The 19,359-nt window shown below is 47.2% G+C and overlaps 2 protein-coding genes, 1 long non-coding RNA gene and 1 other non-coding gene across 6 annotated transcripts in view; 3 read left to right on the top strand and 1 right to left on the bottom strand.

Moving 5' to 3' along the window:
• The window catches only part of RPLP2 (ribosomal protein lateral stalk subunit P2), a 33,460-nt gene extending 25,540 nt beyond the window's left edge, over nucleotides 1–7,920 (top strand). Inside the window, exons 2-6 of one of the 3 annotated variants that reach the window (XM_053981493.1) lie at nucleotides 3,327–3,342; nucleotides 3,780–3,903; nucleotides 5,600–5,648; nucleotides 7,264–7,362; nucleotides 7,803–7,920. In XM_053981493.1, the coding sequence (XP_053837468.1) occupies nucleotides 3,781–3,903; nucleotides 5,600–5,648; nucleotides 7,264–7,362; nucleotides 7,803–7,879 (348 nt within the window). In that variant the 5' untranslated portion in view covers nucleotides 3,327–3,342; nucleotide 3,780 and the 3' untranslated portion in view covers nucleotides 7,880–7,920. Of the gene's footprint in view, nucleotides 1–3,262; nucleotides 3,343–3,480; nucleotides 3,580–3,779; nucleotides 3,904–5,599; nucleotides 5,649–7,263; nucleotides 7,363–7,802 lie in introns of those variants that run through there. The other 2 variants (XM_053981490.1, XM_053981492.1) reach the window with 2 other exon arrangements.
• LOC128809612 (small nucleolar RNA SNORA52) lies at nucleotides 5,783–5,915 on the top strand. Its single transcript, XR_008437792.1, has one exon. It is a non-coding gene; the product is annotated as a small nucleolar RNA SNORA52 (small nucleolar RNA).
• A 3,561-nt stretch (nucleotides 7,921–11,481) lies between the features above and the next one.
• LOC128809473 (uncharacterized) lies at nucleotides 11,482–14,614 on the bottom strand. Its single transcript, XR_008437730.1, has 3 exons — nucleotides 14,541–14,614; nucleotides 13,431–13,540; nucleotides 11,482–11,841 (listed from the first exon to the last, which is right to left on the bottom strand). It is a non-coding gene; the product is annotated as an uncharacterized LOC128809473 (long non-coding RNA).
• Nucleotides 13,913–19,359, top strand: part of PNPLA2 (patatin like phospholipase domain containing 2) — a 28,806-nt gene continuing 23,359 nt past the window's right edge. The window contains exon 1 of the mRNA XM_053981483.1: nucleotides 13,913–14,247. Coding sequence (XP_053837458.1) covers nucleotides 14,061–14,247 — 187 coding nt within the window. The 5' untranslated portion in view covers nucleotides 13,913–14,060. The remainder of the gene's footprint in view (nucleotides 14,248–19,359) is intronic.

Below are 19,359 nucleotides of genomic sequence, written 5' to 3'. Positions count from 1 at the left end.
CACGCCCGCTGTCCAGGCCCCGGCAGCAGCCGCAGCCGCAGCCGCGCCCCTTGCCCGGCTGAGCACGGCCCCGCTTGTCTCACCCCACCGCACCGGCCCCGGGCACTCGGCAGTCGCGGCTGGGCTGGGCCCGCCACTTCCTGAAAAGTTCTCGGGAGCTGCGCCGCGATCCGGGGCGGGACGGCACGGGGGAGGTGCCAGAGGCAGCGGGACATGGGCCGGATGCTATGGGGAACCTTATCCAGGCCTCCTGCTACCACAGCAAGGGCATGAAAGGAGATTTTCCCGACACGGCCACGGCCCCGGCACCGCAGCCCGTCCCGTTTCGGCTCCCCTAGGCTCCAAGGGAGCGCGAGGCACGAGCAGCTTCGGGTGTTGTGCTCATTCCATACAAATCCAGGGAGAGAAATGGAGCAGGGGCTACGAGCCTAAGAGGGCGCAGGGCTGGGGCTGCCCTGAAAGGAAGTTTGTAGCCAGGTGGGGTTCAGCCTCTTCTCCCAGGCAACAAGTGACAGGACAAGAGAACATGCTCTCCAGCTCGTGTCCAGGTTCAGACTGGACATCAGGAAGAATTTTTTCATATAAAGGGTGCTCAAACATTAAAATGAGATGCCCAGGGAAGTGATGGAGTCACCGTCTCTGGAAGTATTTAAGGAAAGACTGGACGTGGCACTTAGTGCCATGGTCTAGTTGACAGGGAGGTGTTTGGTCACAGGTTGGACTTGATGATCTCAGAAGACCTTCCCAACTGAATTCATTCTGGGACTCTGGATGCAAGCTGCACACGGCTGAGGGAAATTCTTCTTCCTACACATAGTAGACAGTAACCACTGACTACTGCTCCAAGCTCTGGCTCAGTTGTAACACTCTTAGCCTGGTTGTTTTCTGAGAGCACCTGAACTACCACAGAAGCCCCAACACTGGGGATCTTTGGGGCACCCCCAGGGCAGCAAGGAAGGGACAGCCACAGCCCACATGCAGCTCTGCTGCTGAACCAGCACTCCTGGTTTGTTTGGGTCGAATGGTTTTCAGCACAGTGTTAACTTTTACTTCTATTCATTTCCTCAGTGCAGGAAATCAAGTGAACAAGCACAGGTGGTGACCCCCATAATCCCATGGTGAGACCTTGCCACAGGATTACCACCTCCCAGCCTCCCAGCACAGGACAGCAGCCCTTTCCCTCCTGTGGAGTGCCTTGCCTCAGTGCGCTGTCCCACAAGTGGGTTCTGTCACCCAGTGTGCAAGAAGCCGATCCACATGGAGCTGAGGTATTTCACAGAACCACAAAGTCATTCAGATTGGAAAAGACCTCCAAGGGCATTCAGTCCAACCCATGACCAAACACCACCATGTCAACTAGACCATGGCACTAAGTAACACGTCCAGTCTTTCCTTAAACACCTCTAGGGAGAGTGACTCCACCATTGCCCTGGGCAGTCCATTCCAATGTCTAATCACCCCTTCTGTGAAGAAATTCTTCCAAATGTATAAGCTGAACCTTATGTGTAGCCTGACACAGTTGGAGGCTATATCCTCTTGCCCTGTTGCTAATTGCCTGGGAGAAGAGGTTAACCCCTGCCTTTCTAAAACCTCCTTTCAGGTGGCTCTACAGAGTGCTAGAGGTCATCCCTGAACCTCCTTTTCTCCAGGCTAAACAACCCCAGCTCCCTCAGCTACTCCTCACAAGACTTGTGCTCCAGACCCTTCACCAGCTCCATTGTCCTCCTCCAGACACATTCCAGTACCTCAATGTCTGTATTGAAGTGAGGGGCTCAGACCTGGACACAGGGCTTGAGGTGTGGCCTCACTTGTGCCAAGTACAGAGGGATGACCACATCCCTAATCATTAAGTTCCACCACTGACCAAACACCACCATGACAACTAGACCAAAGCTAACTGGTATGTCCAGTTGTTCCCAGAACACCTCCAGGGATAATGGCTCCACCACCTCCCTGGGGAGTTTTTTCCAATGCCTGACCACCCTTTCCATGAAGAAATGTGCAGAGCCAGGCACTGGCTCTCTGGATTCATCACCCACTGCCCATCTCTGCGAAATAAACAAATATGAGGACTCTGTGTGTGGATCTGCCTGACGTGCACCTGGTGGCAGAACCTAACTCATGGGACAAATGGAGGGGATTGTGCTGACCCTACCAGGCCAGGCCAGGCCAGGGCAGGATTCCAGAGTTGGAGGACAGTATTAAGATGTGCCAGGGGAGGTTTAGGTTGAACATCAGGAGTAGTTTCTCCATAGAAAGAGTGGTCAGTCATGGGAACAGGCTGCCCGGGGCTGGTGGTGCAGTCACCGTTCCTGGAGGTGTCCAAGGAAAGACTGAATGTGGCACTCAGTGCCATGTTCTAGTTGACAGAATGGTATTCGGTCAGAGGCTGTGAAGCGATACGCGGAATAAATAAATAGACTCCACAACCTGGGGTAGTTATGAAGTGGGTATGTATGTCAGCGCCCAGCACAAGTGAGATAGTTCTCCAAAACTTGTGCCCCGAGCCTCAGTCTGACCCACACTTTTATTCTCAAAGATGTTCCATATGCAATACATTGCACAACTTTTTCATGCATATTCAACCCCTGGCCCCGCCTGTCCTCGCCTCTCATGCTAAGTAAGTCCACGCCCTTCTGGGCACGCGTGGTTTGCTGTGGTGGTCGTACGGGGGTCTCTTGGTGGTCCTGAGGCTGAAGATTGTGGTCTTCCTCATGATTGAACTTTTGAACTTTTCCTCTCTGCGCGTGCGCTTTTGGTCCTTTGGTGCTTATCTGAGTACGTCTGTCAGTCTTGATAGGCTTGGAGACAGAGGAGCTTCTTTATCTGGGTTCTTTGCCTCTTCTAATATTGTTCTTTATGCAAGAAGCTTCAGAAATTTGCATTTTCCTATGCCCTTTGTACCAGGCAGAGGTTTCTTAAGTAAAAGGTTAAAATTCAACACATAACTCTACAAGCTAAATTATAAATGCTTAATTCATTTTGTTAACTTAACTCTAAAAATCTCTGTTTCAGCTGGACTCGATGATCGCAGAGGTGTTTTCCAATCTCATTCACTCTGTGACTCCGTGATTTTGGGGAACCACAACCAACGCCGCACAACACGCCCAGGACGGGCAGCCACGCTCTGCGCATGCGCCACCGGCCGCGCCGGCGGCGGCCGCACCCGCGGCTCCCCATTGGCCTGCGCGCTGCCCGCCGCTCCGATCCAATGGTAGCGCTCGATGTTGAGGGGTGGCAGGAAGAAGGCGTTGCCGAGGCCCCGCCCATTCCTTTTGCCGCCGCTCTGCCCTCGCGCGCGCACGTCCCAGGCCGCTGTCCCGCGCCGCCGCCGCCGCCCAGGTAAGCGCGCCGCGCGCCCCCCTCCGCGGCAGCAGTGCCGCCCGGCCCCCCCGCGCCAGCCCGCCGCCGCCGCGGGGCCCGGGCGAGATCACTCGGGGCGGGGGGTAGGAGCGGAGAACGGCGGCCATGTGCTCTCGCGGCCTGCGCCTGGCCGGGACTAGCGGAGGGACGGGACGGGCTGAGGCGGACACCAGGGGGACAACGCCGCCTTGCCGCTTCGTTCTCTCTTCGGGAGAGGTGTGCGGTGCCGGCGCGGGCCGGAACGTGTGCGGGGCGCCGCGTGCCGGCCCCGTGCGGGCACAGTCTGCGGAGCGCGGACTCGCGGGCCGCGGGTCCTCTGGGAGTGGAGCGAAAGGATTGTGGCCCGGAGGGAGAAGGGATGAGCTCCGAGCATACGGAACTCGGCCATGCCGAAACTCTACTCTCCTGTCTTGCAGGATGCGTTACGTCGCAGCTTATCTGCTCGCCGTGCTCGGGGGCAACGAGTCCCCCACGTCCAAGGACTTGAAAAAGATCCTCGACAGCGTCGGCATCGAGACGGACGATGAACGGATGAACAAGGTGGCGTTGCCTCTTAATTCCAGATGTCCCAGCCAGTGCCAGACATTGGAGCTGTTTCCTTGGCTTCAGTGTTCCTGTTGCCTCCTATTGGTCTACGCCTATGCTATTCAGACATTTCCTGACCCTTACCAGTGTGATTTGTAATCGCTGCTGAGCCAATCATAAGTTTTTACAACTTTTGTTGAAAGTCTGACTTTCTTATTCAATACCTCGGCAAAGATGGTGAATGTGTTCAATACCTATGCAAAGGTCTCTGTCAGTTCTTGCTGACTTCTGGTAGTTCAGTCTAATCATCCTCATTGAGATGGTGGCTGCATATAAGGATGCACTGAAAATGGTTCACTTCTTATTTTCGATCAGTATTGATTCAGAGCTAACACTTTTGAAGGTCTTATGCTCAGTAATACATTCTTATTTAGTGTACTGCAAAGGAGCGTTTGTTTCCTCACCAAGAAACACAGGCTAATCCTAACATGGAGATTAAAAGTATCTGAGGATAATGCATAGGAAGATTTTGGAAATTAATATGAAAGTGGTTGTGTTGAAAAACAGATTTCTAAAGATTATCTTATTTATAATGTTTCTTGTGATATAATAGATCTTCAGCATTGTGGACCTAAAAATAATTGGTGATGGGGAAAAAAAACCAAGAACCAATAAAATGATCTTATCACTTGTCACATACTCCTATGTGAAGTGTTTCCAGAGAGGTAAAGGTAAAAAGAAAGTATTTTCCCAGTATTTTACCATAAACCCAAGGAGACTGGGTTGGATGAGCTGACAGCATCCTTACTATGATTTGGAATGTTGGTTTGAACTCGGGGTGCTCCTGTTTAAATGCCAGGTCATTTGGTTTTGGCTCCTTTAGGTTTAATACCTTAATAAATGAATTGCTTTCTCTGATCCTCCAATATTTGGAAAGCTGTTCTGGAATCTGTTTTGGTTGTAATTAATTTTTGGATTGTATCTTAAGCCTGTATAAATGTAGTGAAGTCTTAGAAGCACCTTTCTCCTGGATGGAGCAGTCATGCAGGCACATAGTTTCACACATTCCATGCTCTGTATAAGCAGAAGCCTGTTAAAAAGCTCTTGGCTAAAGTCCTTTAGCTTTGGTCATTGACTCCTGATATTTGGGACTCACCAGTAAGGTCTGGAGCATTGTTTTTAAGTGCTTGCTTTAGCAGTTTTGGGGTTTGTGTTTTGCTTTTGTCATCCCTGGTTATACAACAATGGTCCTAAAATTAAACTTGGAGCTCTGTGTTCCAGGGCAAGGATACAATAGCTTGGCTTTTAACATTTGGTAGAGCAAGGAATGGGACCTTGTGGTTTTGGGTCCAGAACCCAGTGCTTCAGAGCCTCCCAGGGGACGTTGAGCAAGAAATGTAAACAGTCCCTCAGTGACTTACACTCTTGGTGGGGCTTCCTAATTGGTTGCACAGCTCTGTATCCTTTTTTTCAAGGTCATTGGATTAATTATGAATTCAGTAACAGATTTCATGAAAGTGCTTAAAGTATTAAAGATTTGGCTGAAGTTTTCATGTCAATGTTCTGTTCCTGGCACTGAGAAGTAAGGAAATTTGGGGCTAGATAAGCAGCAGGATGGAGGTACTGCATATGATGATTTATCACTACTCGTTTAAATGTAGTTTATTCTTATGCTGTTCGGAAACTCTAACATTCTAAACTTAACTTACAGGTTATTAGTGAGCTGAATGGAAAAAATATTGAAGATGTAATTGCCCAGGGTAAGTAGAGTCTCCGAGTGACCCAGGTAGTTGCCTCTGTTACTTTGATAGCCTAGACCTGAGAGTATGAAATTGCTACCAAGTCACAGACTCTTTGTTCAGCATCGTGGATCACAGCTGAATTGAGTGGAATCAGGTCCATTCTAATTCCCTGCAGGTCAGTGCTAGTACCTGCTGGGTTTCGCTTGTGGACCACATTAAACCGGAGAACTGAAGCATGTGTGAGCTTACTGGTAGTCTGCTCATGATGTAGTTTTCTGGACATCTTGATAAGAGACTGAGCTGTCCTTCGGGGTCTCTAGGAGATGTTTTGTGTTTTACCCACTTGTGTGTACCAGCAATGTAAAGCAAGAGGAACAGGCAGTTGGCATTGGGGTGCAGCTCCACCTCTGCAATGAGCACAAGCCTCTCCAGTGCACATCTCTTGTAGAGCTCTCAGAGTCCAGCATTTCCTTTTCCCTGAGACAGAACTCTGAGGGCTGATTTCCATAGAAATTTGTGCTCTTACTGAGGCTGGAACTTATTACATTAATTGATTGGGTCATAGGGCTGAAGTAAAGCAGAGCTGGGGTAGTGCAAAGGTTTCTGATTAATGAATGTAAGTGTATAGGCACAAGGGAATTTGCAGGCATGTTTTTGTTTAAAGGTAGCCAGGACTTTGCCTGGCCTTGCTGTCAGAGGTAGGCACTGGACACTTCTATCTATGTGGTTTGAAAGACCTAAGAGAGCTATTATACTCGTGGTTACAACACACTTACACTAAGAGAGCTATTATACTCGTGGTTACAACACACTTAACGCTGTCTCTTTCTGTAATACTTTAAATAAATTGTCTCTTAGAACATACATGCATATGAAACATGTTTGTTTACTTTACTAGTTTAATTAGATCTTGAAGTAACTGGGAATTATTTAGAAACTGATTCCCAGAAACTGGAATACAGGCAAACATAGTGTGTACGTGACCTTTGAATGCCAAGGGAGCCTTGGTATGTGAAAGACAAGAGGCCAGAGAACTAGCTGGCTTTCCAAATACGAGCAGAAATCAGAAATCTCAAAGGAGATGCAATAGGGTTCATAGGGTGCTGAGGAATTTGTTTAAAATACTGTACTCTTTGCCATAAATAAATCAGTCTTTTCCTTTATCTCCTTTAAGTGTGATCCAGTTATGCCCTCAGAGTTCTCTTTATCCTTAAAGGGGGGAAAAAAAAGGAGCAGGGGAAGCCAGTGCTGCCAATGTGTTACTTTTGAGGTACATTGTCACTGGGCTGCTGTGCTGCATTCAGAGAACAATGTGGATGTGTGAAATTGGATGTGTTTGCTGCTATTTTTATGACAGCTTTTGGAAAAAAGACTTTGTGAACAGAAGAAAACTTACTAATAATATGCTGCCAGTGTTCTTGGGATAAGCCTTTGTGAATCTTAAAATTCCTGAGTGTTTTTCACAGAACAGTTTATAGTTATCATGGATGCAGCCTCTTGTTCCTTTCAGCAGATAGTGACCGCTTCAGTCCATGAGACAGGATCTGTTTTTTTCCTGCACTCTTCCATTTCCCCTAACTTCTGTGCTTGGGATGAGCATGTAAATAAATACCTTCTCTTGTGTCCCATTCAGGTAATGGAAAACTTGCCAGCATGCCGGCTGGGGGAGCCGTGGCAGTCTCTGCTGGAGGGGGCTCTGCTGCTCCTGCCGCAGCTGCTGCCCCTGCTGCCGGTGAGTGTGGGTGGAGAGGCGTGGCTCCAAGGCAACTCCTTTTGTCTCTGGTAACAGCTTAACAACTGAATCAACATATTAGGGCTTCTCCACTTCAGCAGTTCAGTAGGTGATGGAAATGTCAACTGAACAGTTACTTTTCCTTTGGACAGTCAGAAGCATTTGCTCTTTGTCTGCCTTAGATTGGTCTTGCTAAAAACAGAATTAAAGAGACTTGGTGGTATAAAGCACATTCCTGCCACAATAGTGTCTGTATTTGTTCAGTGTTACTTGGTTGCTGAAAGGGAATGAGATTTTTTGGAACCTGCCTATTGGATTATTGGAGCCTGGAGGCTCCAATACCAGTAGGCAGGGGAGCTGAGACCACCAAAACTTGTATCTTGAAAATCTGTGGTGCAATGTTAATACTGACTATTCACTTGGTCTTTTTTGTTCTTCAGCTGAGGAGAAGAAAGAAGAGAAGAAGGAGGAATCAGAAGAATCTGATGATGACATGGGATTCGGCCTCTTTGATTAATTATTTGTTATAGAGAAGTTATTAAAATTCTTTGTTTTAAATGTTTTTGTGTTTATTATTATTACCATGCAAGTGCTCTTGGATTCAGCTATTCTTGAAATGGCTCTGACACAGCTTTGATTTTTATCTCTGCAATAGGTGTGTGAATTTCTGACAGACTATAGGACTCAGCTCTGTGAGTACTGAGGAAATGGCAAAGCTTGTGTGAACCTGGATGCTTGTTTTGACACTGCTGTTTCTTAAACAGTGTGTGGAAACTGAATCTCCCTGATGTTAGCCTTCTCCATTCTATTTTGCTCTCAGTTACTCAGTGAAGTGGCTTGCTCATCTATTCAGCAATAAGAGGACTTGGTTTTCCAGGATCTGTTTATTCAATTCCAAAATGTGAAACTGAATGAACAGCAGGCCTGAATTAGCCAGAAATATAATTTCAGAGCTAATTATAGTAATTTGGTTTTTAAATATTTAAAAGCACTGATTTCATTACTGTCAGATTTCCAAGATCTAGGGACAACACTGATAAAATGGTTGACTAGGATTTCCTGTAATATCCATATGCTTAACAGTCTTAACCAGAAAAAAAAAAAAACCCTAACTGCATTCTGCTGTCATAGGACACAGATCAATGCAGAGGTGCCCTTCATGTGGAATGGCTGTTCTGGGCTATCAGGACATAAATCTTACCTTCATCTGAGCAAAGGAACATGAGAATGGTGTTTCCGGAGAACTGAAACATCTCTGGCATGCCAAGAAGAACGTATCAGCTTGAGAGGAAGGTAAATTTTGCTTTATTTATAAAGCGTCTACTGCTAGAAGATGGTTTTGGCAGGCAACTTAACATGGCTTCTTGTGGAAATCCTCATCTGTCAGTGTAGGTAGGTAGAGTACAAATTGCATGTGTGATGATCTTCCCGTGATAAAGTCTGCACAGGTAGAGTTGAAAAGATACCCTGCAGCGTGTATAGGAGCTTTTCTAGTGCAGTTTTTGTAGAAAAGCAATCGCTGATACAGCTGTGTTCATATGAGTCATTGGACAAAGCATGGCAAGTACTTCTGGGAGTAGAGATGGGTGAAATCCAAGTAGGAAAAACTTATCTCTCTGATGTACTGAGAGAAAACCCAATATTTCACAGCAAAGCAAAAGAGCAGTTGGAAGTTAGAGCCTCAAAATGGCCATGATTTAAGCAACTAACCCTTACTGGCCTTCTCTCCTTGGTGCCAGAAAATGTACAGGAAGTAACAGTGCCAATACCTTTCATCTGTTTTGTCTCTTTAAGTGCCAGCCTGGTGCTCTGCTAGTAATGGAAACCATTCATTGTTCACGGTAGTTCTCTGTCAGACCTGTAATGACAGTGGTTCAGCCCTGGGAGCAGGGGGACTATTGCTTTTTTCTTGGTGATTTCTCCATTTCAGGTCACTGAAAAAGAGTGGGTTTTGGATGTTGTTTTACTGAGAGGTGCCTCCCCCCTCCCCAGTAGTGCCTTGCTTTGCTGCTTCAAGAGCACCGTCAGTGTTTACACAGGAAGGGATTGCCCTGGCACACCACTTAGTAGGGTTTTTCCATGCACAAAGGAATTTATTTGAACGGCACTGAGCTATTCGATGAGTTTGCTGTGCCCAGGCTCGTGGGACGAAACAAACCTGTGGTGCCAGTTGCTGCCTACTGTGATGAGGGTAGGAGTATAACCACATCTAGACTAACTTTTTTTTTCACCCTGGTTTTCCCTATCTTCATATGACCTTTTAACCTTGAATTGTGGGCCTGATCCTGCAGTGAGTATCCTCTTACAAACCTTTAAATTCCTTTGCGAAAGTGCATGATTTTCATGAAAACTGTCAGTTAACCTGCTCTGAGAACAAGGACAGCTCACTGGTAAACTGTTCTGAGAAGAAACTTCTAGGGGCAGCTGTCAGGGAAAGCACTGAAAATTGAGCTCTCACTACAGTGCCACAAGGAGTCAATGTAACATTACCACCTCGTAGGTTTTTCTTGAGAAAGTCAGGGCATGGCTTGGCTCTGCTCCAAGATTTCACACGCATTTTGCAGAATTTGCTAAAGCCTCTGCATAGTGACCATTCATTCTGAATACAAAATCAAACTTATTAAGTTTACTTTCCCCTTACCTATTTATGAAAATGTTGCCACCTGATGGCTTTGTACATGAGCAGTGATGTGCCTGGAAGTCTATTGCACACTTGTTTGGTGCTCTGCATGGAGTTCACTCTGTTCTTCTGATTTCAATGAGCTTCAGCTGTGAAGGAGATGGGATCCCTGCTTCTGCTCTGGAGTCACTGTTCTGAATTTTCAAGTCTCAGTGATGCCCTTTCAGACTTATTAAAGATAAGGGTACTGGTGGGGTGGGTGCATTGTATTCCATGATTCTCTCAGAGGAGACTAGTGCCTGCTAATACTTGCACTCGTGGCCTAGTTGTCCCCCTTACAGAATCAATTTTAGCTAGAGAAGATTTTTCCTGAATTTTTCATGAAAGATGGGCTCAAGGGCATTGAAGAGAAAGGGAGGGATAGTCTTGTGCCTGGAGATTACACTAGTAACTGATCATTACCAAATTGACAGCAGGGGAGAGTGATTTAGTCATAGGCTTGACATTGAAATGTGCAGGCTTTCCTCACTGGTACACAAATGCTGTGCTGTCTCAAATCAGCTCTCACTGAAAATCATTCCTTACAAACACCAGGGACCAGGGGGAGGGACGAGGCGCCTCCACTACTTGGAAAGCAGGGAGAATGTCCTGGACACTACTGTAAAGCAATAAGCAATGGCTCCCTGGGGCCACTCTCCACTGGTTTCACTCTTACTACCAAGGCCCAGTTTTGCAAGCTGCTATATGCAGGCTGGCCTGCTGAACTCAGTAGGTTTGACTTACATAGGTGCAGAGATGGCTGTAGTACCTTTCCTAGAAGAAAAATTCAGTCCCAAAAGAGCAGGACCGCTCCTCTGCCTCAGGATATGCTCCTATGAAGCAAGTGCCAAGAGTCTGCCATGGAATGACCTGATGTACAAAAACATCACAGTAAAGAAAAAGACATTTAACTCTGGCTTTCCTAGGATGTTGAGAGCACTAGGGTTGAGCTTCGTGACTGGTGTGCTTTTCTTGCTGACTACTGACAACAATACTAAAGTAACATTCTGAAGTCAACATTGTAACAGGCTGCCTTTGGTCTTCCCTTGAATTCCCAATGGCTGGCAAAAACACAAGGTCTTGCCTGAAAAAGCAGAGATTGTTAGCCTGTATGTTATTATCTAGTAGGTACTAACAGCTCACCATTCATTAGACTAGAAAATAAACACAACAACAAGAGATTGCATGTGAAGCTGTCTCCGTGGCATCTCAACTCGTAGGGGCACGAGTGGATTTGAAGAGTTTCAGTGGGAGTTTGACACACAGGAAAAGCTGCCTTGTAAATCTTGCTGATCTGGCTTATTGCTGCATCGTGAGCAATAGCAGAACTGTAGTACTTTCTAACTGGGGGGAAAGAGATTAGTTTTGAGGGTTAATTTATTTTTGAGAAAAGCACACTTGTTTGTCAGCTTGCTAGTGCCAGTGCCCAGGCAGCACTTCACAAGAGATTAGTGTTCACATGGCTCATTTCATCGACCTGTTTCAACAGGGCAGCATTAACCTCCTGAAATAAGTAACCTTGAGGGCCAAGGCAGAGTGATGTAAACAACTCAGGATAAGATTGCTGTTGGGAAATCAAGTGAAACTAACTCCAGCATTGTCGCAGCATTGTTGTTTCTATTTTCCAGACACGCTAGGAACATTAAGGCTTGTGAAATGCTGGAAAAAGAGGGAGCAATGCTGGCTCCAGAATGAAGATGTTCTTGTGGTTACAAGTGTTTGGGAGGTATCGGCAGACAAGGTTCAGCGATCAGTTTTGCCACAGACTTCTGCTCATGTCACAGCCCAGTGACCAGTTCTTCTGCAGAACAATCCCTGTTCTGGAAAAGGGGAGACACAATGTTTCCTTTGGGGTTGACTACATGAAAATACCTTTCTGTGTCACCAGAAGCACGGGGTGGAAACTCCATGATGGCCTTGGTGTTAAGGACCTGTAAGAGAGTCATGGCTCAGGTGTGCCAGGGCTCACGTCTCCAGGTGGAGATGAGGACTGACAAGGGTTACGTAACTACATCAAATGCAAGGGAGGAAGGAAGATACAAAAGCAACTAGGGGTATGAGAGGAAGGGCAAGAAGGTTATAGAGAGAGGATTAAGGTAAGCAGGGTTAATTCTTTATGTACTCCAGGATGTTAATATGTATAAAGGGAAGTTCCTGGCAGCTAGGTGAAGTGGTGGGCTTGGGGGCAGGACCTGAAAGAAAGATAAAGCTGTACACTTGCCTGTCTGATGAAAGCAAAGGGCAAGAGTGCTCTGTCTGTAGAGGCTGGAGTATGATGTCTAACTTGAACTCAAATATTGGACTTATGCAAGGGTTACCTGCTGAATTTAGTTTCCATCACGTGACTGTGAGACAGTAGACTGAGGCATTAAACAGCTGTTCTTGCAACCTGATGGCCACTCTTTAGGGAGGGTATTAGCTTCCCTCGTATCATTTGAAAGGATGTTTCAAGTGGAAGGAACAGGAAGAGGGGCTACTTGGATGACCTCCACTAGCATAAATGGTGAAAGAGTTGTTAAGTACACGTTTAACACTATCCCAAGTGAGAAACTTCTGACCAGTAATAAGAAAATTAATTCAAATTGCTTTATGCCACAATTAAAGAAGTAGTTTTTTAAACTTTGGTAGAAAGTACTTTTTGCCCTATGTTGGTTCCATTAAAAATGTATGCTTTTTGTTTTGGATCCCCCAAACCTCCCTCCTGCTGATTTTGCTTCCTAGCTTTGAGTAGAGCAGCTCATTCTCTTGCTATGCTGATCTTTTTGATGTCTCTGTAAATTTTCATACTTACCTAACGATTTGGATGACTGTAGTCTGTATTGTTTATGGTAAGGGGATCTTTACAGCTTCTGAAATCTATTTTGATGATCAACTAGCACTGGCCTCTCACCCAGTGCTGCTCTGTGGTGACCTTGTGCAGAAGTACTGCTGAAAATCACAGTTGCCCTGACTAAATTTTGTAAGCATTTTGGTGAGCTTAGAGGCATGTGGAGAAAAAAAATGTTGAGAAAAGGTAAGCAAAGGTAAGCAACTTTGTGTGTTTTGTTGATTAGTATACAACAGTTTACAACTTCCTCGTGAAGGGATGAGGCAGACACTGATCTCTTCTCTCCGGTGACCAGTGACAGGACTGGAGGGAATGGCCTGAAACTGTGTCAGGGCAGGTTTAGGTCAGATATTAGAAAAAGGTTCTTCCCCTAGAGGGTGGTTGAGGACTGGAACAGGTTCCCCAGGGAAGTGGTCACAACACAAGCCCTAACAAGAGTTTAAGAAGTGTTTGGACAATAGTCTTGGGCACATGGTGTACACTCCTGGGGATGTCCTGTGCAGGTCCAGGAGCTGGACTTGATGATTCTTGTGGGTCCCTTCCAATGATTCTATTAGTTTTGAAGGGGGACAAGGGGATTACCTCTTTCTCAGTTCTTGCCCTGTTGCTGTGACAAGACTTGCCTCCTGACTCCTCAGCTTTTTGTGAAAGGGGAAAGCATTTCCTGTTCTCTCACGTTTCTTGCCCGATCCCTGAAAAACAAAGGAAACCCCGAGGACTTGGAGTAGATGCTAAGAATCAGGATGTTCCGTGAGGGAAGGACAGCCTGCTGTCCCGGGACAGGGAGGAGCAGCCTTCTCCCTCCGAGAAGCTGGCTCGGCCCTTGCCGCTTCAGGGCGGCGCTGGCACGGCTGCCCTGGCTGGGCGGCCGGCGAGTGCCCGCAATGCCCCCGGGCCGGGAGAGGGGTTCACCGGAGGAAGGGTTGGCAGGAGGGGCCGGGCGATCGCGCCCGAGCTGGGGCTGCCGAGGGGCGGTGGCCATGTCGGGGGCGGGCCCGAGGGCCGGGCCGCCGCGTATAAAACTGGCAGCCGGCGTCGCTCTCCCAGCGGCAGACCCTGCCGTGTTCTGTGATCACTCCCTCAGCGGCAGCACTTCCCGGCTGTCCCGCCCGTCCCGAGGCGGTGCGGGAAGAGACCCGCGGCTTCACTTCTCCGCCGCGGCTGCTGCTGCTTCCCCGCAGTACCCTCCGCCTCCAGCGGGGCGCGGAGGCCATGTTCCCGCTGGACTCCACCTGGAATATCTCCTTCGCCGGCTGCGGCTTCCTGGGGGTCTACCACGTCGGCGTGGCCAGCTGTCTGCAGGAACATGCCCCGTTCCTGGTCGCCAACGCCAAGAAGGTGTACGGCGCCTCGGCCGGGGCGCTCACCGCCACCGCCCTCGTCAGCGGCGCCTGCCTCGGTAAGCGCGGGCCGAGCCCGGCGCTCCTTCGCCTCTTCCCTTCGTTACTGCTAATTTGTTAATTAGAGCAACAGCGAGGGGATGTGGGTGTATATATGTATGTGCGTGTAAATAGCGCTGCGCCCGCCTCCTCCCGAAGGGCGAGCGGCGCTTTGTTTTTAAGGCCTTTCCCCCCGCCCCGGTCCCTGACGGGTGGCTGAGGTCAGGGAGGTCAGCACAGGGATCCTGGTTCTGACACCCACCCACCCAGACGTGTATAGCGTGGACTTGTTGTGCTCCGTTTGTGGGTTTACCTTGCTAGGGTGTAGGTCTGCTGGGGCTCTGGATGAGGAGAGGAGCCTCTCGCCGTGTGGGCACTGGCCTTTGGGGGCTGTGAACGGGAGGTGAAGCGGCTGGAGATGGAGACGTGGAGTTTGTGTGTGCAGATGGGAGCCGGGCAGCATCTCTGAGTAGCACAGCCTTCAGTCTGCATGTTTATTTCTGGAAGAGTGTTATTCCTTGGGATCTTGGGCATTGAGGAATTCTCTTGCCCTTTGCATGAGCTAGATCTCCAGTTATTTAGATTTTATCTCTGTTTTCAAGTTATAGAATAACCTTAAAATGCTATCTCTGAAGCAAGCACACAGTGTAGGTTGTATGTCCCTATGCCTGGGGAACAGCTGAAGAAAATGGTCTGTGGTGCCTCCTGGATTTTTTTTTTAATTTTACATATGGGAGGGAGCTAACAAGCACGTGTTAAAGTCTGTACTTGTAAGCTTTTATGTTGAGAATAACAAATGCAGTAAAGTTTCTTAAGCTTGAAAGGGGATTGTGGTGTGAGACAATCAGGTGTATTTAGTCTCAGAGCTTCTCCTAGAGCTAAGGGCAGCCAGAGCTGTTTATTGCTTGAAGTTCTCTCACCTTGACAGGTGTTTTTCCATGGCACTCCATTTTGAGAAGTAGCCCTCATGCAGCAAAAGTTAGCATTTTCTGTGTAGTTAGGTTTGAAGTTTCCCTTCCTGAGCATTTTGTTTACAGAAATGCCCAGTGAAATGCAACCGTAACTTCTGGAACTCTTAACAGCTGTTCAGACCCCAGTCTGAGATCTCAAAGCCTGTAGTGATGCCTTGGTGCCAACTTTTACTGTTGCCAAGGAATAATAGTCCCTAATCCCTTCTTGTCTAGGGATCCATTTGCAGGTAGCTGCCAGGGATTTAGTTGTTTAATTTCTGTTACTTCTGTTGAAGAGGTGACTCCCCAATTAGTTCCCTAACTGGGTGATCCCTCTGCCACTTGCAGGTGTAGCACAACTGTGAGACAGGCTGATGGTAGTGCCCAAATTCTTTGCCTTGCTCAGATGCCATCCTGAGTGCTGAGCAATCCTGTTACCATGTTTACTTTGTCCTGGCTATTTATATGACCAGAGCATCCATGGTGTGCCAGGCACTGCCGTGAGGGAGGCATCCAGACTGGTAGAGCTTTCTGTGAATCAGAATAGGTTTTCCCACTCCCTGTGAGGTACAGGGGGAGTGTAAGAGGGTTAGGGGCCACCTTCTGGGAAGTATTCACCTACCCCGTGAAGGAGGGTAAACCATGCTCTTCAAAGCTAACCAAGACTTGGGTCTTGGGTGTTCCAGTTCTGTTTTCTGTTTGACTTCTCTGGAATTGTTTTCTTCTGACTCACCTGCATGACTGACATGTATCTTGGGTAGAGAGCAGCTCTAAAGCAACAGAGTTGACTTCTGAAAGTAAAAGCACATGGGGTGCATGGCTGTGCTGTGGTATCGCTGTACCTTGTCCGTGTCATAAACCCTTCTGACAGTGCAGCTTCCAGGCAGAGCTCCAGAGGTTAGAATGAAATCATGGGGGTAAAAGAGGACAGGGCAGAAGGTACAGCTAAGCCTGAACTAGGAGAGCAGTTCATTCTTATACAGGCTCTTATAGGGTCCTGAGTATCTATGTTTGCTGTGCTGCTGAGAGCAGGTGGTAGCCCATGGGCTTTGAACCCTATGGCAGCTGCTGCTCTGCATTGTCAGTTGCCCTGTCCATGACACTAGAATGCTAAATAGTGTCTCTTGATGAATGATGAATGGGGGAATTTTGCAGAAGCCTTGCTTATTTGACTGTGGGTAGATAGTGTCCTCAAGCCTGTGAACTCAAGAAGACTGTACTGTGCAGAGACAAATACTTGCAGGGGAGTGGAAAAACCTCTTCCTTTGGGGTTTTTCTTTGAGTCCAATCTTTTGAGACCCTGATCAGAGAGAGCAGAAATCTTCCTTGACTTCAGAGAATAAGATCCCATTTAATGGTTTCTTTTCCAGTTTTTTCCCTCTGGCCTTTGCATTTGTTCAGCTTGCCTGTGAACTCATTCTGCCTTCTCCTTCAGTTAAGACCTTACTGTCATCATTTGTGTAGGACAGGAAGGCTTTGCTATGGGGTGACACTGAACTGAAAGCCCTGACCAAGTGATCTGCAGCCTTTAGAGCACACTGTGGGCTTCAAAGGCATGCTTGAGAATACCAAAGAAAACACCATTGGTGCATATTACTTAGGCAGGGCACCTTATATTTATATAAGAGATCAGGAGGTATTTGCAGTCTGATATGACCTTGCCTAGCTCTGGTTAAGCACTTTACCATTAAGTTGTAGGGATCTTGGATTTGTTGTTCAAGGTTACAGCAGTGATGTTGCCCTGCATCTGAAGTGCTCTCTCCCCAGTTTTGAGGTTCTTCTGTTTGCTGGCATGAAAAAGCAGTGCAGTTTTTCCACTAGAATAATCTGTATGGCTATCAAGGTGCATTGGGCAGTCTCCTGTGTTTACAAGTTACTTGATAGTGCAGTTCTGTGGCATGAATAGCTTCTTGCCCCAAGGGTATTCTGGAAAATAGCCTCTGTAATGCCTGTACCATCTCTTGGGGCTCTTGGAGTCCAGCATGCCAGGAAATGCACCTTTATGTGCCAAGTGAAAAGTTCTCATACTGGCATTGCACTCTCCTCTTTGTGTTTATCTCCAAACCTGCAGCTTTTCACAAATTCTAGGTGTGGAGCCTTGAGGATGGTCACCTGGTATAAATCTGAAAGTCACCGGCCTGGATGAAAAAAACTGGCTTATGTGACATGGTGAGACCATCCTTTTTCAGTCAGGAGGAATGCTAAAGTGCAGCTACTGCAGGATTCTTTCATCCCTAATACTGAGTAGGGAGTGTATTTTTTGTAAGGTCTGGAATCATCTCACTTTGGTGAGCTGTATGGGGTTTGTTGTGCCCGCTTTGGGGGCATAGCAGGCTGAATAAATTATGGGATGTGAAGCTGTAATCACTGAAAAGCTGTCTTTGAGCTGGTACTAAGGGCCCTCTGACTCATAGTTAACCAACAGCATCTCAATTGTCTGTGTGGCATGTTAATATTGTCCTAGACAGCCCTGTCTGAGGGTGGGTTGGAACTGCTGAATTGCTTCTATTTTGGGGGGAAGGGGTGGATTCTGCTGTCAAATGCAAAGCTGGCTATCAAACCCCATCTGTTGAAGTTAGCTGTTCTCCTACAGCATGACAAGGTCAACAGAAAATGAAGAAACAAGCTGATGAGATGCTTTAGTACTAAGAATACAGAAAGGAAGCTGTGTGTTGCTAGATTGAGTAGCGTTGTTTGGGATGCTCTTTGGAGACCACTTCCTGGGTTGTTTACAGCATTTTAAAATTTAATTATTTTAAATTGTTATCTTAATCAGGGCTCTGTCTCAGGCTTGACGTGAGATGAAATAACAGTTATTTGACATTTGAATTTGCTTGTCAGCTGTCACCATGTGATCATAAGCAAATGTGCTGCTGAACTGTAGAGACGTTTTCCATTGGATAGCAGGAGAAAAAAAAAAGCCCAATGAACAAAACCTTTTGAAAGTGAGATAATTAGCAATATCAGCATCTTAAATGTTGTGCTTCTGCAATTTGATTATGTGCATGCAAAGGCTTAAGAACTGGTCATATGTTGTGCAAGCACAGTTATAGAGATTTATTTTCTCTGTGTTTGTGTAATCTTAACACCAAATCCGAGATTGACAGAGAGAAATAAACCAGTTTGGAGTCTGTGGAATCCTCAGAGCAATGCCAGTTTATGCTGGCCAAAGCATGAATCAGGATGCTTATCCTAGGGGAAGTATATGTGATGCTGTCTTTTTTGGTTGTGTGAAGAGAACTATGGATCTACACAGGGACATGAAAGAAAGTTTTGTAGCATCTGTGGTGTCTCAGTAGTCAGGTCCCTCTTTGTACTTGTACTTTCTGCAGAGGCACTCTCTGGAGAAAAAGTTCTTGAGGTCAATAGCCCCAGCCCAGGAAGGAGAGACACCTTTATGTACTTACATGGAAATACTGATATAATTAATGGGGAACCTTCTGGTGCTTCTTGGAAATGGTAAAGTTTTTTTCTGTGGTGGAAATAGAGGTGGAGGGGAGGGAGATGTTCTTTGCTGACATAAACGTAAATGTTCACTGGCGTGGTGGAGAAGCTGCTGAGCCTGGATCAGTGCCCTCAGCAGTCACAAGGCTGTGGGATCAGGTGTCCAGAGAAGTAAGCTGGCAGTCAGAGCACCCTGCAGGACCTCTTGATGGGGCGGAAGGAGCTTGTTCCTGCTGTCTGCCTGGCTCTAATAAGGAAGCTTCTGTAAGGAAAAGTGCTCTTGCAGGCATCTCGTTGGTGAGTGTAAGGGAAGCAAAGGAGCCACTTCTAGCAAAAACCAGTCCTAGCAAGGCATGTGTTTATTTTTTTGGCACCCCACGTAGACAGCAGGTGTGCAGAGCAGCTCGGTGCCCAGCCTTGCTGTTGGCCATGGCAGCAGCTGTGCAGTGTCACTGGCAACAGCACAAGAGGTCTTTGGTCATTCTTCTGACACGTAGGTTCAGCACATCTCTTGAACTTGCAGCATGTCTGAGCTGTTCCACTTCTTTCTGCCTCTTAGCTTCCCAAACTCTTCAAGGCAACTGCAAGTCCTCTGTGTAAAATAGGAGAAGCTGTTGTATGTTCTTCAGGGTCCTATGTCCACTTACTGATTGTGTTTGGAAGCTTAGTACTGATAAATCAAAAGGCCTTCCTCAAATTTCTTGCTGTGTTGTTCAGTTCCAAACTCCTGCTGCTGCA

The sequence above is a fragment of the Vidua macroura genome, chromosome 6 (assembly GCF_024509145.1).
Source record: "Vidua macroura isolate BioBank_ID:100142 chromosome 6, ASM2450914v1, whole genome shotgun sequence".
Lineage (NCBI taxonomy): Eukaryota > Metazoa > Chordata > Aves > Passeriformes > Viduidae > Vidua > Vidua macroura.
This window is presented reverse-complemented; position numbering and strand designations above follow the sequence as displayed.